General features: G+C 36.3%; 1 protein-coding gene across 7 annotated transcripts in view; it reads left to right on the forward strand.

Moving 5' to 3' along the window:
* The window catches only part of SUCLG2 (succinate-CoA ligase GDP-forming subunit beta), a 337,575-nt gene that overhangs the window by 260,122 nt on the left and 58,962 nt on the right, over window positions 1-18,491 (forward strand). For 2 of the 7 annotated variants that reach the window (XM_004268001.3, XM_012532344.3), the window contains one exon: window positions 1,430-2,519. The exons of the other annotated variants lie outside the window; for them this stretch is intronic. In XM_004268001.3, the coding sequence (XP_004268049.1) occupies window positions 1,430-1,545 (116 nt within the window). In that variant the 3' untranslated portion in view covers window positions 1,546-2,519. Of the gene's footprint in view, window positions 1-1,429; window positions 2,520-18,491 lie in introns of those variants that run through there. 7 annotated transcript variants of the gene reach the window in all.

The raw sequence follows: 18,491 nt of genomic DNA on the forward strand, positions 1-18,491 counted from the left end.
CCTTTCAAGTTCTTGCTTGCCCTAGAGGCCATTGGTCAGATTCCTGTGTAAAGTTGCAGTGAGTCAGCCTTGATCCGAAGACACAGTGCCCAGTGTCCCCTTCACCATGGCTCTGGTGGACCCAGGGTCCCGGGAAAATCAACACTGCACCACCTTCTCAGCTCATCTGCTCCTCCTTAACTTGGCCTTTGCCTTTTTGTATGAAACATGCTGACCGAGCACCTCCTTTTAATTTACACTCTGAGGTCCTCCAAGGCCTATATTTCAAGGTCTTTGTTTATAAATAGGCTCTGTCTTGCTAACTAGATGAAAGCATGGGAGATGATGTAAGATGAGATGTTTCATTAAGAAACTTAAATTTTATCACATTTCTCCCAGGGGCTTGTTCACACTGAAAGAAGAGAAGAGCATTTCGCATGTTAAATAGTCATCGAAGAACACATTTGGGTAGGGTAGCTTGGCCCGCAAATGCTACAGATCCACAAGGAATGGCCAAGAGACATCATCAGAGGCTACAATGTTCATTTTCATGGCATCTGACCTTTTTGTTATATAGAGTGAGGAAGAAGCATAGATGGACACGTTGAATACTGTCATTGTCTCCAAGCAGTGGATTCATGGCCTTAGGTGGGCAGATTCTCTGAACTTCAGATCTCAGATTGGGTCACAACTCAGACCCTTCGTTTTAAGAGATCATTAAGATGAAAGACTTCTGGAATGGGCCAGAACCACATTAAGTCCACTTGAGTGTGGATTATCAGCAGAAATTTCAGCTTCTATCAGTAAAGAATGTCCATTAGCCTCTTGCAAGTCCTATCTTTCATCTTTTTTTCTAGCTGGACCATCACTTGCTACAGATCTTGTCACATCATCTTTCCCGTCAATGACATTGATTAGAACCTGAATTTAATTTACTTCCTGGTGAAAGACCACAGAGAGATCAGTCCTGAGCATCCTCACGTATTACTGCCAGTACTCCATACCGTCCCAATGCCTTGCTTTACCATTCTCTTGCTCATTTTTTGTACATAACTTTTTCTTTAGACTCCGTATTCAGACTATTCAATCAAGGGATAAATCCACTTCAGAATATTTTCCTCTTTCAAACTAGTTGAACAAGGTGTTGTTAATCTTTCTTTGTTCACAGTCTTCTAAGAACCTCATATTTCCATTTTTTTAATGCCAGAGAAAATACAGGCAGTATCTTTTTTAATGCCAGGCATTTGAGGTGAAAAGAAGAAAAAAATAAGTTTGTCATCTGGATATATCTAAATAGCCAGATCTGGATCGTAAAAAGCTGAACTGAGTTGTAATTAAATGGTGTTAGGAGACTCGGGCATCCCATGATTTCAGATTGTACGAAACTTCCTGGGGCACCACCTCCAGTTCCATCTCAGTGACTGTACACCATCCCCCCACCCCCTTCCAGGAACCAATGTCCATGAGGCCCAGAACATTCTCAGTAACAGCGGACTCCCCATTACTTCGGCCGCCGACCTGGAGGATGCAGCCAAGAAAGCTGTGGCCAGCGTGGCTGAGAAGTGATGTCTTTGTCCTGATCCCTTGGAAGAAGAAGTGCATTTACCCATAAAAAGTAATGGTTTTCTCATCACTGTGAAGAAAATGGTTATCCCACTGGGGAAAAAACGGAGAAGGAAGGAGCAAGAATCACTGTATAAAAAACTCCAATCTGTATTTTCTTGAATATCTAAACAGCCTAAATAATCTGATTTCTCTTATAGTCTTCATTAAATTAATGCCGTGCATTCTAATACTTCCCTGTCATGGTGAGCTGGCTCCGTAGGCATTATTTTGCCAGCTTTGGGGAGCAGTCTTTGTGGCCAACCAGTGTGCATGTGAGATCAGGCCCTGGTTCATTTACAACAATTTTGGTGAACATTTCGACCTGTGTAATTAAAAAAAACAAAACAAACAAACAAGCAAAAAATCACAGGCTGTTAAAAAAAAAAATCAGACAAGATTACCTTACCAAAAGGTGCAGCTAAGACATTGAAACAGATAGGTGTTATAAACTGCAACCGTTTTTACAATTTCCAACTCCAACATGTTTAGCAAATCCATAAATATTACAAAATATATTTTACAATGAAAGATCTGCAGTCAGTACCCCATACATGTAATCTACCATTTGCCTTAATATTGAATATGCTGTTTACCTCCCACTAAAAATAAAGCCAGAAGCCTTATTTGTGATTTTGGAGTAGAAGTGTCCCTTTTAATATCAAAACTGAAGAAGATTGATTCTTATGGAAATCTCTGATGCTCATTTCAAGATGAGACAACACTGAAAATTAAATTACACTGTGAGTGTCTCTGTCTTCTCTCCCCTCCCATTTTCCCTCAGAATCTACCACCTGGGAAAATGTAATTGGGAGAATGCGGCTTTTTTGCAGTGTCCATTTTTACGGTGGGAATGCGATTCAGGTTTTTGTTTAAATTTTGGTAAATTTTTATCTGTACAGAAATTCAAATAAAATCCTCTGTTTTGTAAACTCTAATGTCTGTGTTTCTTATTTTAATCCATTTTATTCCTCAAACATTTTTTTTCTTTTACTAAGACACTGGCCTTAGTGTCTTAGGCATATCTCCAAAGTTAGAAGATTTGGGTTGTCCCAGGATTATTCCAGTTCTACTCAACTTTATCAGCAACCATATCTGTTAAGAGATTATTTAATGAAAGAATGAACATTATATACACACCAGAAGCCCAGGTAAGTGCCACAGATGTCTAATAGGTTAAAACGTGACCTCAGTTTGCATAAGGAAATACACAGACATAACCTCCTCCCATATATGAGGCTCAGGTGTCAGCATTAACAGTTTTCTTCTCAATGTGCAAATGTGTCACAGACCAAACCTTTTCGTTGGTCTTTTTTTTTTTTTTTTTTTTTTAACCAGTTTTTACATTGTTCTCATAAATTTTATATCTGGACAAAAGTTTTTTTTTTTTTTGCGGTACGCGGGCCTCTCACTGTTGTGGCCTCTCCCGCTGCGGAGCACAGGCTCAAGACGCGCAGGCTCAGCGGCCATGGCTCACGGGCCCAGCCGCTCCGCGGCACGTGGGATCTTCCCGGACTGGGGCACGAACCCGTGTCCCCTGCATCGGCAGACGGACTGTCAACCACTGTGCCACCAGGGAAGCCCTTGACAAAAGTTTAAAAGTCATTATTTTATAGATCCATATTTGCCATGGAGAAAGAGCTCATTTGATAGATCAATCTTACGTCCTTTCCTAATTGTTATGCAATGCATGAAAAATATTAACAGTGTCTTTTTAAGTGTGTTTTGGTTTTTGATAGATTAACTAGTTAGTATTGTAAAAGAAATAATGTATACTCTGTCATCTAGACAAAAACTACATATTTGACTCTTTTGCCCTTTGTAAAAGCTTGTGTTCACATGGCTGTACATATTGATGTTTCTAATCAATACAGTTTGGAGGAGGGGATAAAGAAATTAAATCATTCATGTGATTATTTTATAACAGGGTTAATAACAAGCAAATAGCCCTTTATTTTCAAATAAGTGGGAAGCTTTATTTTCTTGGAAGCTCCACGTATTGAGTTTATGTTGCTTGCATAGTATCCCTGTTGCTCAGCACATTATAGCTTCCATAAATTTTTATGGATTGAATTTCTGGTGTGTGTGTAGCCACAGCTATACTGAGTACAGAGTAGAAGTGGGGGCACTTGGTGTTGGTTGTGGATCTGAAGTCCATACATTACCTCCTCCAGGGTGCCCTACATTTTCTGACCTTCTGGCATCCCCTTCGAGTCTTTGTCTCAGCTGTACTATATGTAAGGGTGAAAAATAATTTCCTTTAAATTTGATTAGTATTTGTTAAACTTGGCCCTATCCTAAGCAAGAATATCCACAAAAGGAGGTTGACAGTCTAAACACAGTACTCAGTATCCAAGAAGCTTGAAAAGTAGTACACACTTTTTTACCCAAACTGCTTTGCACATAAGATATTAATGGATTTGCTAGTCTACCATGTCTGTCTCCTAGAACCAGCATCAGATTTAGAGGAGATTAAAGTCCTGACCCTTTCACTTACCAACATTCACTTTTTTGGGTTGAATAATCTCTCATATTTGTATAGATTCTCTTGTAGTGGCACAAAGCAACTCAAGCTTAAGAAAAAAGCTTTCTTAAAGAAAAAAGAAATAGTAATTATGTAATTACAATTTGTTCTTGTAATTACAAAAGGCAGATGTTTTTGGTTACAGTCAAGGCTAGATCTGGAATCTCAGAGCCTCAGAACGTGAACTCTGCATCTCATAGCAGCTTGTCTCTGTGTTGGTTTCATTCTCAGGCAGCCCATTTCCACAAGATGGCAAAATGGCTGCTGGCCATCCCAGGTACATATTCTCAAGCTTAGCATCCCTAAGGGAGAAGGAGTGGGGCAGGGGCAAGAAAGAGTAAAGGATGGAAGAAAAGGAGGGTGGGAGGGAGAGGGAGAAGGAGAGGTGGAGAGAGAGAGAGAAGGGAGGGAGGGAGGAAGGAAGGAAGGGAGGGAGGAAGGAAGGAAGGGAGGGAGGAAGGAGGGAAGGGAGGGAGGAAGGAAGGGAGGGAGGAAAGGGAGGAAAGTAGGAAAGAGGGGAGGGAAGGAGGGAAGGAAGGGAGGAAGGAAGAGAAGGGAGGAGGTTGAGGTTGGTTCTCTCCTGGTAATTCTAAGACACATTCCAGAATTGAGATGATCAACTTTAGGTCAGGAACCTATCCCTGAACCAGTCCTCTGGCCAGGAGTTTACAGGGCTCTGATGAGTCCAGACTGGGTTAAACACCTTGTTGGCCTGAGAACGAGAACACCCTCACCCAAACTACCAGAGCTGAGAGTAAGAAATGGAGGGGTAATTCCATAAGGAAATTGGGTATCCAATAAGAAGAAGCAGTGTTTTCTGGAAAAGAAAAATAAGAGATGATAACTACAGTCATCAACCATAGAGCAATGATGTTGAACCAATTGTTCTGTAAGGACTGTTCCAACTCTGAAATGTCATGATTTTATTCCGTTAATTTCTCACCATTTCTTTGGAGTCCATTCTTACCCATGCATACAGGTTACCGTGTTTTTTGAATAGATGCTGCTTGAGTCATCTAAATATTTGACTTTGATTTATTTGTCTTGAACAGTAATGTCCACATAAGAGGTAATGGCGTTGAGGCACTTTGCTCAATTTTAGTTTTCTATTTAAGTTGTAATTCAACTCATGAATTAGTAAAATAGACAGGAAATTTTAAATGACCTGACTGGATCTGTGAATCACTTTTAGTTAGTTATTTTAGAGTTTATATGCTATGTCCATCCCTCTCAGTTTGCTTTCGGCAAGAAAAAAGATTATCATCCTAAAGAATTATTTTATTTTTATTCAAGGTTTTAATAAAATGAGAGGAAAAATTATGTTTTGACATTTCTAAATTAAATATTTAAAAATATTATTTACAGGATGCAATATATGTTCAAATAATTAAAATAAATGAAAAATCATATAATAGTGGTGAAAAGAAAAAAACAAACAGTGTGAGGAAGAGCAAGAAAGGCTACGTTCTTCCATATCCTTCTAGATCTGGAGTTGGCAAATTAAGGCCCGAGGGACTATTTAGTAAATAAAGTTTTATTGACACACAGCCATGCCATTTATTTGCATTTTGTCTATGATTGCTTTCATGCTACACTAGCAGAGTTAAGTAGCTGTGATAGAAATTTTCTGGCCCTAGAATATTTACTTGTTGGCCCTTCACAGAAAAAGCTTGCCAACACCTTCTCTATATATATTACCCTCAAAATGACAGCACAGATGATTGTTTCCAAACCTGGGAAAGGCAGATTTAGGCATTAAAGTGAAACATGAATAAATAGGAAATATGATATTTGACCTTTGCATTTTAAACCCTGTGAAAATTGACTAGTCTGCAAAAGGCCATTTGCCAATGAAACCTTTTAAATTCTGTTAATTTGCTTCTTTCCATCACCACAAGAACTGCCTGTACATAGCTCTTTGTGCTTCTGAACATATGCTGTTCTTAACTACTTACAGGTGTATTGGAATAATATCAAATCATGGCTACGAATACTGAACTCCCAAAGAGCTGTACCTATCGAGTCATACTCACAGTGATCCTTGCTAGAGAATTTTTTGTGCATAATTTAATCTTGGGGTCCTGGGAAGATGATAAGAAAGTGAAGGAAAAAGTGATTTCAGTGCACCTGATCCTTACAATATTGTTGTAAAGGCATTATTTCATTTTATCTTTGGGGAAACATAGTGAGATAAAGTTGCTCTGCTAAAGTTACATAGTTAGTGGCAAAAATTTAGGCTTCTGGACTTCTGGTTCCTGTGAAATTCTATCACTTCTAGTGCGTCATTGCCCAATAGAACTTCCTGTGATGATGGCAGTGATAAGTATTGGTGCTGTCCATTATACAGCCACATATGACCATTAAGCACAGAGAACTGAATTTTAAAGACTATTTAATTTCAAATAATTATTAGCCACTTGTTGCTGGTAGCTACCATTTTGGACAGCACAGCTCTGTAGTCTAAATCTACTGGTTTTTTATGGATTACTTTCACATCAGAGGAGCTCACATTGATTCAGTGCCTCCTTTGTTCCAGGAACTTTACAGCTGTTGCCTTAATTAGTCCTCTTAGCATCCCTGTGAATTTATCATTCCTTTATTACAGATGAGATGTTTTACAGGTGGTACGTATCTCAGGGCAGGTAAGAACATGACTAAGAACACAATACCGATATGTGACTGGTCAGGATTGAAGTCTGATATTCTGAATCCAAAGCTAGTGCTTTTTGTTTTAAACCTGTAAGGACCCAAATCCAGTATAGTTATGCTGCTGATAGCATTGGATAATGTGAAAGAATGTTAGAGGCAAAGATGTTTAGCAAGCTGGGTGCTTGAATCGTTTGCCTTTTTAGTGTACCTTATACCTTGGGAAGGAAAATTTAAAAGCTGAAAGATCGTCCTGTGCAGTTGGACAAGTTGTATAGACTATAATGGGAATGGCACCTTTCTACACTCGCACAATAAGCCATAAGGCAGGGGCCATTTTCTAGGGACCTAATTCCAAGTGCCTTTTTGCTAATTCATTGCCTTCCCTGATACACAAAATGATGACCATCCACAAGACAAAAGGCAGAGGGGTAGGAAAGGTGAAGGCTGGAGAGAGTATTATCATAGAAGTAGGAGAAAATTTAGATAGAAGTATCATTATTCTTCTGGAAAATTTAGGTCCAGAAGTCTTGTCTCATATTTTAATATTCAAAATAGGCCAGTTGCAATTCTTAGGTACCTTATGCCAAACATCACAAATCAATTAGATTTTATATGCCAACTATGGAAAAATATATCTTTTTTCTTGTTCCTCTCTTGTGTGTGCAGGCATGTTTTTTTTGTTTGTTTTTTTAACTGGGAGCCCTTCTAGCCCTTTTCCTAGCTACAGGAGAAAGAAATGAAATACAGTCATTATGTAGCAGTTATTTAGAGATCTGTTCTCAAAGATCAAACAGAAACTGGGGTAGACTGGAAGATTTGGAGGTTCTTATTTGGAGTTAATTTTCAGTTGTCTTTTAATGTTGACTATTCATGTACCCTAAATCTTTATAATTATTTCCCCTGAGGGGGGGAGGGGAAAGTTTAAAAGACCTTGTATTAAGAGCACAAGCTACGAACAAAGACTAGATAAGCTGCAATCTATTAAAATAAATAAATTGTTTGCAGAAAGTTTTTCCAGAGAGTGGAAGCAACCCAAATGTCCATCAGCCAATGACTGGATAAAAGAAATGGAGTATATCCATGTTCATGAATAAAAAGGAATGAAGTACAGGAATACTACAGCATGGAAGAACCTTGAAAGCATTAAGCCAAATGAAGGAATCCAGTCACAAAGGCCATATATTATATGATTCCACTTTTAGGAAGTGTCCATGGTACATAAATCTATAGAGGTAGCATGTAGATTAGTTGTTGCCCGAACTGGAGAGGAGAGGAGAATGGGGAGTGACTGCTAATGGGTTTTCTTTTGGGGTGACAAAAATGGTCTGAGATTAGATAGCAGTGACGGTTGCACAACTCTTTGAATATACTAAAAACCGCTGAACTGTATACTTTTCAGGGTGAATTTTATAGTATATGAATTCTCAATAAAGCTGTTCTAGATACAGGATGGATAGATAGGTAGGTAGGAGGCCTTGTATTAGGAGTTGCATGTGTTAATACAGGCATAGGTTGGGTTTTCTTTCCAGCTCTTCATTTATATTATCAAAGGAACAGACCAATGAACAGGAAGACAGAGTAGTGAAAATAAGCTAAACAGAAAAAAGAACAAAAAGAGAAGAGGACAGTTTAAGAGACCTCTAGAACAACATCAAGCATACTAACATCCCCACTGTAGGGGTCCCAGAAGTAGAAGAGAGAGAGGGAGGGACAGAGAACATATGTGAAGACATAATAGCTGAAAACTTTCCTAACCTGAGAAAGGAAACAGGCATCTAGGTCCTGAAAGCACAGAGAGTCCCAACAAGGTCAACCCAAAGAACTCCACACCAAACACGTTGTAATTAAAATGGCAGAAATCAAAGAGAGAATGTTAAAAGCAGCAAAGGAAAAGTAACAAGTTACATATAGGGGAACTCCCGTAATATCAGCTGACTTTTCAGTAGAAACTGCAGGCCAGAAGGGAGTGAAGTAATATATTTAAAGTGATGAAAGGAAAAAAACCCTAAAACCAAGAATAATCTACTTCGCAAGGCTACCATTCAGATTTCAAAAAGAGTCTTACAGTTAAGCAAAAACTAAAAGAATTTGGTACCACAAAACAAGCTCTATATGAAATGTTAAAAGGACTTCTCTAAGCAGAAAAGAAAAGCAGAAAAGGCCATAACCAGAAATATGAAAATTATGAAAGGAAAAATCTCATTGATAAAGGCAACTGTACAGTAAAGGTCAACCACTTATAAAGCTAGTAGGAAGGTTAAAAGGCAGAAGTAGTAAAATCATCTATACCCAAAATAACTAATTAAGGGATACACAAAAATCTGTAAAATATGATGTCAAATACAGTAAATGTGGTGGGGAAGTAAAAATGCAGGATTGTTAAAATGCATTCAAACTTAAGAGACCAGCAAATTAAAATCATATATCTATCTATCTATCTATCTATCTATATATCGATATATATATAGATATATATGGCTATATATAAACCTCATGGTAATCACAAAAAGTCTGTAATAGATACACACACAAAAAAAAGAGTAAGAAATCCCAACATACACTAAAGATAGTCATCAAACCACAAGGGGAATGACCAAAAAAAGAAGAAAGGAACCAAAAAAAAACCACAAAAGCAACTCCTGAACAATTAACAAAATGGCAATAAGTACATACCTATCAATAATTACTTTAAATACACATGGACCAAATACTATCAGAAGACACAGAGTGGCGGAATGGATACAAAAACAAGACCCATATATATGGTGCCTACAAGAGACTAACCTGAAATCTAAAGACACAAACAGACTGAAAGTGAGAAGCTGGAAATGGTATTTTATGCAAATGGAAAGGAAAAGAAAGCTGGGGTTGTGATACTTATAACCAACAATAGAGACTTTAAAACAAAAACTGTAACAAGAGACAAAGAAAGATATTATGTAAGGATAAAGGGATCTATCCAACAGGAAGATACAATTGTGTGTGTGTGTGTGTGTGTGTGTGTGTGTGTGTGTGTGTGTATATATATATGCACTAAATATAGGAGCACCTAAATACATAAAAAAATATAAACAACCATAAAGAAATTGAGAGTGACACAGTAATACTACAGGACTTACATCAATGGACAGATCATTCAGACAGAAAATCAATAAGGAAACACTGGTCTTAAATGATACTCTAGACCAGGCAAACTGTATGACATTCTATCCAAAAACAGCAGAGTACACATTCTTTTCAAACGCACATGAAACATTCTCCAGGATAGATCACATGCTAGGCCACAAAACAAGTCTAAGTTAATTTAGGAAAATTGAAATCATATCAAGCGTCTTTTCTGACCTCAAAACTTTGAGACTAGAAGTTAACTACAAGAAAAAAAAACCCACAAAAAACACAAACACATGGTGTCTAAACAATATGCTACTAAACAACCAACGGATCACTGGAGAAATCAAACAGGAAAACAAAAAAATACCTGGAGACAAATATAAATTAAAACATGCAATCCAAAATATATGGGATATAGCAAAAGCTGTTCTAAGAGGGAAGTTTATAGTGATACAAGCCTACCTCAGAAAACAAGAGAAATCTCAAATAACCAATCAGCCTTATACCTAAAGAAATAGAAAAAGAAGACTATACAAAACCCAAAGTTAGTAGAAAGAAAGAAAGAGCAGAAGTAAATGAAATAGATACTAAAAAAAAAAACAGAAAAGGTTAATGAAACTAAGAGCTGGTTCTTTGAAAAAACAAAATTGATAAACCTTTAACTAGAATCATCAAGAAAAAAAGAGAAGACCCAAATAAATAAAATTAGAAATGAAAACCCAAACATAAATGGTCAACTAATCTATGACAAAGGAGACAAGAATGTACAATGGGGAAAAGACAGCCTCTTAAATAAATGGTATTGGGAAAACTGGACAACTTTCTCATACCATGTACAAAATAAACTCAAAATGGGTTAAAGATTCAATAAATGGTATTGGGAAAACTGGACAGGTACATGCAAAAGAAACTGGACAACTTTCTCATATCATGTACAAAAATAAACTCGAAATGGATTGAAGATTTAAATGTAAGACCGCAAACCATAAAATTTCTAGAAGAAAACATCAGCAGTATGTTCTTTGACATCAGTCTTAACAATATTCTTTTGGATATGTCTCCTCAGGCAAGGGAAACAAAAGCAAAAATAAACAAATGGGACTACATCAAACTAAAATGCCTTTGCACAGCGAAGAAAATTATCAACTAAGCGAAAAATCCCCATACTGAATGGGAGACAATATTGGCAAACGATATATCCAAGAAGTAGTTAATATCCAAAATATACAAAGAACACATAGAACTTGACATCAAAAACACAAACAACTCAATTAAAAAGTGGGCAGACGACCTGAATAAACATTTAAGACAACATACAGATGGCCAACAGGCACATGAAAAGATGTTCAACATCACTAATCATAGGAAAATGTAAATCAAAACCACAATGAGGTATCACCTCACACTGTCAAAATGGCTATTATCAAAAAGACAACAAACAGCAAGTATTGGCAAGAAAGTGGAGAAAAGGGAATTCTCATACATTGTTGATGGAAATGTAAGTTGGTGCAGCCACTATGGAAAACGGTATAGAGACTTCTCAAAAAATTAAGTTATAACTACCATATTATCCAGCAATTCCACCCCTGGGTATTTATCAGAGGAAAACAAAAACACTAATTTGAAAAGATATATGCATCCCTATGTTCATTGCAGCATTATTTACAGTAGCCAAGATATGGAAACAACCTTTGGGCACATCAATAGATGAATGGATAAAGAAGATGTGATACACACACACACACACACACACACACACGTACACACAATGGAATACTACTCAACCGTTAAAAAAGAATGAAATCTTGCCATTTGCAGCAACATGAATGGACCTAGAGGGCATTATGCTCACTGAAATAAGTCAGAGAAAGACAAATATTGTATGATATCACTTATATGTGAACTCTAAAAAACAAAACAAACGAACATAACTGAAACAGTCATAGATATAGAGAACAAACAGATGGTTGCCAGAGGGGATGGGGTGAATGGAGGAGAGAAGTGAGGGAGATTAAGACGTACAGACTTAAAGTTAAAAAATAAATGAGTCATACGTATGAAATATAATGTGTGGTGAATATAGTCAATGATTATATAATATCTTTCTATGGTGACACATGACACTTAGACTTATCATGATGTTCATTTTGAAATATATAGAAGTATGGAATCACTATGTTGTGTACCAGGAACTTAACATAGTGTTGTAAGTCAACTATACTTCCAAAACAGTCACATAACAAATTCATACGAAAAGAGATCATATTCGTGGTTACTAAAGGCAGGGGTTAGGGAGAGGAGGAATTGGATGAAGGTGGTCAAAAGGTACAAACTTGCAGTTACAAGGTAAATAAATATTAGGGATGTAGTGTACAACATGACTAATATAATTAATACTGCTGTATGTTATACATGAAAGTTGTTAAAAGAGTGAATCCTAAAGATTTTCATCACAAGGAAACTACTTTTTTCTATTTCTTTTGTATCTATATGAGATATTGAATATTCACTAAACTCAGTATGGTAATCATTTCATGATGTATTTAAGTCAAATCATTATGCTGTACACCTTAAACTTATGCAATGCTGCATATCAATTATATCTCAATAAAAGTGAAAAAATTGAATATAAAAATATTTTTTAATGCTCGTAGTTGCACCTCTTCAGGGTTTGGAAATGCCTGCTGTATGGCAACGGGTATATCAGGAAGAGGGAACAGCTGGGTTGATCTGTCTGACTGAAGCAAGGGCTGGAAGCTCTGTGCTGAAAGCAGGAATGATTTGATGCCAAAGGATATATCTCTTCACCACCATCAAGGAAATGTGAATGGTGACAGCACACACTACCAACTAGATCAAGATGACCCTGGCCCAGTTGAACAGTTTCCCATCCACCCCTCCCCCCCAGAATTTTTACCATGGCACAGACTCAGGAAAGGAGTTGAATATCACTTTCCAGCTCTCAGAGAGGTAGACAACTGATCTCAGATAAGGGGGGCAGTGAATCAAAGAGAATTTGCACACACTATTTCGGAACAAAAAATAATAAAGAGATGGCCTGTGTCAGTGATGAGCAAGAAAATGAAGAGCATGGTATCTGTGCTACACAGTAAAGGAGAAAGAGAGAAGCTCCACATACAACAGACAAATGACCCCTTTTGGAAAAACATAAAACGTATTACTCAAGAAATAGAAAACATATTACTGATAAAGCTTCATGGTATGGAAGAACTTAAGAAGAATATTAATTCAGTTAATAAACAAAAACATGATCACACTGACTTACAAACAAATAGAGGAAGTAAAGGGAGCTAAGGAAACCAATTGAGGACCAGAACAACAATATTCAAGAACTAATAAATAAGTCACAAGGATCAATGAATCTTAAATACACTACAATGCACAGGAGACCCCCACACCCCACAATGAAGAGTTTTCTGGCCCCAAATGTCATTAGAGTCAAAGCTGAGAAACCCACATTTAACTGCATTTATTAACTTACGATAGTAAATACGGGCTATTGGTATAATTAAAATAAAGATACCAAAAGAAAAAAAAGTACTAAAGGGAAAAAAAGCTGAAACACTGATGTTAAATGAAGGATTGTATGATTCACAATGAATGCAAAGGGGAAAATGAAGAATTTAAAGCACTTAGGAGAAAATAACAAAGAGATAATACAACATAAAGAAAATTGGTGCCATTGAAGGAGGGATACCAACAGCCAAAAATGAAAGTTCTTTTAAAGATAGGACAAAACCTCATTGGAAAGAATGTGGAATTATGCCTCAACAACGAAAAGAACACTGTACTCCAGGAAATATCAATAACAAAATTTGACTATTTAAAGACCAAATTTCTCAACTTTGAGGATAGAGAATGCTTCACTGCCGTGACTGAACATACAAATGAGAATATACAAGAGAGAGACAATCATACTGGACTTATATTTCTCTCCAACCATTTTTAATAGCAGAAGACAGTGAAACAAAATATGTAAAATTCTTAGGGAAAGCAAGTGATACCCAAGAATATCTTAGCCAGCCAAGTGAGCACTTTTATCACATTATTGTCTGTGAGAAAGATTGAGAATAATTTCAATATCTAAATATAGGTAATTGAGCAAATAAACTATATTCTGTCTAATCAGTGGAATACTATGTAACCATTAAGAATGATGAAGTAGACATAGGCTTATTTGTGAACAGGTGTTCATAATACACATGATAGCATTTGGACTTAATAGATATCTACAGGACATTTCATCCAAAAGCATCAAAATACACATTCTTTTCAAGTGCACATGGAATATTCTCCAGGATAGTTCACATTCTAGGCCATAACACAAGTTTCAACGAATTTAAGAGGATAGAAATTATATCAGGCATCTTTTCTTACCACAAATGTATGAAACTAGAAATCAATTACAGGAATAAAAATAAAGACAAACACATGTAGACTAAACAACATGCTAATAAAAAACCACTGGGTCAATGAAGAAATCAAAAAGGAAATCAGAAAATATCTCAAGACAAATGAAAACAGAAGCACAACCATACAAAATCTATGGGAAGCAGCAAAAGAAGTTCTTAGAGGGAAGTTTATAGTGATACAGTCCTACCTCAAGAAACAAAAAAAAATATTCTCAAATAAACAACCTAACCTACCATCTAAGGGAATTAGAAAAAGAAGAACAAACAAAGCCCAAAGTCGTCACAAGGAAAGTAAAAATCAAGATCAGAGTATAAATAAATGAAACAGAAAAACCCCCCAAAAAAACTAAAAGAAAAGATCAATGAAACCAAGAACTGTTTTTTTGAAAAGATAATCAAAATTGATGAACCTTTAGCAAGGATCATTAGGAAAAAAAGAGAGAGGACCCAGATACACACACACACACACACACACACAAATGAAAGAAGAGAAATTACAACTGATATCACAGAGATACAAACAACTGTAAGAGAATACTGCAAACAGTTATATACAAACTGGACAATCTAGAAGGCATGGATAAATTCCTAGAAACATACAATCTTCTACAACTGAATCAGGAAGAAATAGATTATCTGAACAGACCTATCACTACTATTGACATTGAATCAGTAATCAATAAATTCCCAGCAAAGTCCAGGACCAGATGGCTTCATGGAGGAATTCTACCAAACTTATAAAGAAGAGCTAATACCTATCCTTCTCAAACTATTCAAAAAAACGGAAGAGGAGGGAAGATTCCAAAATTCATTCTACCTGGCCACCATAACCCTGATACTAAAACCAGACAAAGACATAAAAAAAGGAAATTACAGGCTAAAACTCTGATGAATATAGATGTAAACATGCTCAACAAAATATTAGCAAAGTAAATTCAACAATATACAAAAATGATTGTATACCATGATAAAACAAACAAAACCACCAGCAAAGTGAAAAAAAACTTAATGGAATAGCAGAAAACATTTGCAAATGATATGCCTGATAATGGTTAATATCCAAATTATATTAAAAAAACTACTATGTATGAAATAAGATACAAGGATGTAATGTACAGCACAGCAAATATAATCAATATCTTATAACTTTAAATGGATTATAATCTATAAAAATATTGAATCCCTATGTTGTACACCTTAAGCTAATATAATATTGCAAATCAACTATAGTTTAATTTTAAAAGTGTTCATAATATATGCTACAGAAGAGCAGTAACAAACAATACATGAGATAATATTTTTTAAAATTTGTTCATGTGTTTATATCTGTATACATAGAAAATGTATCATAAGGATATAAATTAATTTTGTTTTCTTTTAATTTAACTTATTGGTTCTCAACTGGGGACAGTTTTTCTCCTTCAGGGACATCTGGCAATATCTGAGACTTCTGTTTGTTACAACTGGGAGAATGCAGCTCACTTCTAATAGCACTGAGAATGCAGCTAAATATCCTCACGTACAGGACAGCCCTCCACAAGGAAAAATCATTCAGCCCAAAAATCAATAGTGCTGGGCTTCCCTGGTAGCGCAGTGGTTGAGAGTCCACCTGCCGATGCGGGGGACACGGGTTCGTGCGCCGGTCCGGGAAGATTCCACATGCCGCGGAGCGGCTGGGCCCGTGAGCCATGGCCGCTGAGCCTGAGCGTCCGGAGCCTGTGCTCCGCAATGGGAGAAACCACAACAGTGAGAGGCCCACGTACCGCTAAAAAAAAAAAAAAAAATCAATAGTGCTGAGATTGAGAAACCCTGATGTAATTGTATTTACTAATTTACTGTGGTAAATATGGGTTACTGATATAATAAAAATAAAGTTACCAAATATACTGTATCAAGTGAAACTGGAGAAGATTTTGCTCAGTAGATGAATGTGTTCAAGTTAAAAAGATATAAATTCATTTATGCAATCCTTTGTTAGGGGTCTTGAATTAATTTGCAATGCAAATCTTCACTAAGTGAAAACTTAGTAAATCATACTGTTCTTTTAAATAATAATCTATGTTGGGAGGATAAAAATCAAATTGTAAAAGAAAAGAAAATATGGTCAATATAGACCCAAGTAAAAGTTTGTTTTTAAAATGATCTATTTAAATAACCTCCTCATTCACTTTACATTGTAGTATCTCAGAATAAATGGTAATTTAATCTTAGGCCTGGGATTGGAATAATTAGTGATCCCCAATTAGTATATATTTCATGGATATACACCCCCAATATTGTTCAATACATAGGAATTATTTTTTCTACAGTATGAGTTGTGAGATATTAAAAGTGTTTCATTTGTTTGGAGTCCCTTAAACCTTTGAAGTGTGGTGTCTAAAATTCTCATCCTTGAAATTATGTCCCATTGGGTTCAAGTGATGCATGTCAAAGAGTATGTGGATCTATGTTGAAGCCTTTAGTGGGGATAAAACTTGCTGTTTAAGAAGAAGCGTAATGTAAAGACAAGCCAGCACTGCAGAAACATGACTGGTTAAAAGGAACGTGGCAGACTTTGCCTCCTGCATATATAAAAATTGTGTTCAAGCCATTCGACAGTTCTTCCCAAACTGCAACAGACTGCTGGAGAGGACCAAATGCAGCTCGGACGTGTCATCACTTTAGTGCTCAAGTTGCAAATATGGCTAGTATGTTGAAGGTTCTACTGAGTGTTTTCGTCCTTGGAAGCATAATATCTAAAATTCTAGTGCTTGAAAGTGTGCCATGAACACAAAACCTCTTCAGGATTATGGTCCCAGCAAAAGTCATTTTAAAATTAGAGCTTGAAAAATGTAGCTAATTAAATTTAATTCAAACAAATGTTTATCTAACATCTGCTCTTCCCCAGCAACGTGGCAGCTGCTGGGAGAAAACAGTACATAAAGACAAACCCTCTACTCAGGGAATGGACCATCCAGATGTGCTTAGAACTACTCACTGGCACTTGACAGGACTTAGAGAAGTGATGTAAAATGAAACACTAGAAAGACCTGAGATGAATTTTCCATAGATGATAATCATACCATGTGTTCATGTAATGTTTATGTCAGTGTGAGGGATTTTATGTCTTTGGGGGCAGCTTTTATGCCCTGAAAAGATTTTTCAGAGATTTAAATTGGTTTAAAAATTAATATTGATTAAGTTATAAATCTTAAAGCCTACTTCCTAAACTTATAGATCTTCTTATTCTATTTGTAAATCTATCTAATTTTAACAAATCATTTTTAAGGGGCCTTTGATTCATGTTTAGGTCTATTTTTAAGCTTAGTGGAATTTCTTTAAACACTCAAACTGTCATACAGATTTAATATGTTCCATTTTAGTTTTGATTGTTCTCAACTCTATGACAAGCCATCCCAAGAACTTAAGGAATTCTCAGAAATCTAATAAATTAAATTAAATAAGTTAAAGTAGTCAGACTTAAAATAGTAATTCTTAAATTATCTTAAATGTGCTAATATTGTTTATGTATTGATACTTAGTAAGATTCCAGTTTAAAATCCAAGTATTTTTCAAGTGCTCATACACACATTAGATTGGAAACATGATGCTGACTTGTTAATCTAAACATTTCTTACATATGACAAGTGCACAGAATACCATATTTTACACAAAAGTATTGAACATTTTCATGTCTTAAACATTTCTCTGCTTAACTCTCACTCTTCCTGGGCTAGCTGCAGTATTGAAAGTAATCAATTTGGCCTGGACACAGGAGGGTGGGGCACCTCCTTACAGCATGGTCAAAGTGGAAGTCTAGGCTCCCTAGTTGTCTTTTGCTTGCTTGGGTGGGGTGGGTCACAGGTTATTTCTGTGGTTCCTCAGTGAAGTAGCGAAATGATGGTCTAAATGTTTTCTTTCTTGCTAGGCTCCTCCTTTTCTTGTCCTTTGGCTACAGAGAACAGACTTTTGTTGGAGCTTTTCTTATCTGTACCCATTGGCATTTCCAGGTTGTCAGGTTCTGTAGTTCCAAGTCTGGAATATATGGGACAAAAGGAAAACCCAGTAAACTTGCCACCTTGTTCCTGGTTTCCTGAGGTGCCTAGGAAATCTTTTCTTCACCTTTCAGAGTCATCTTATGTTTGTTTTATACATAATGTGCAAGATTTTTAGTTGTAATTTTTGAAAGGAAAAGAGGAAAGTGCCTCTACTCC

The sequence above is a fragment of the Orcinus orca genome, chromosome 10 (assembly GCF_937001465.1).
Source record: "Orcinus orca chromosome 10, mOrcOrc1.1, whole genome shotgun sequence".
In the NCBI taxonomy this organism is placed as follows: domain Eukaryota; kingdom Metazoa; phylum Chordata; class Mammalia; order Artiodactyla; family Delphinidae; genus Orcinus; species Orcinus orca.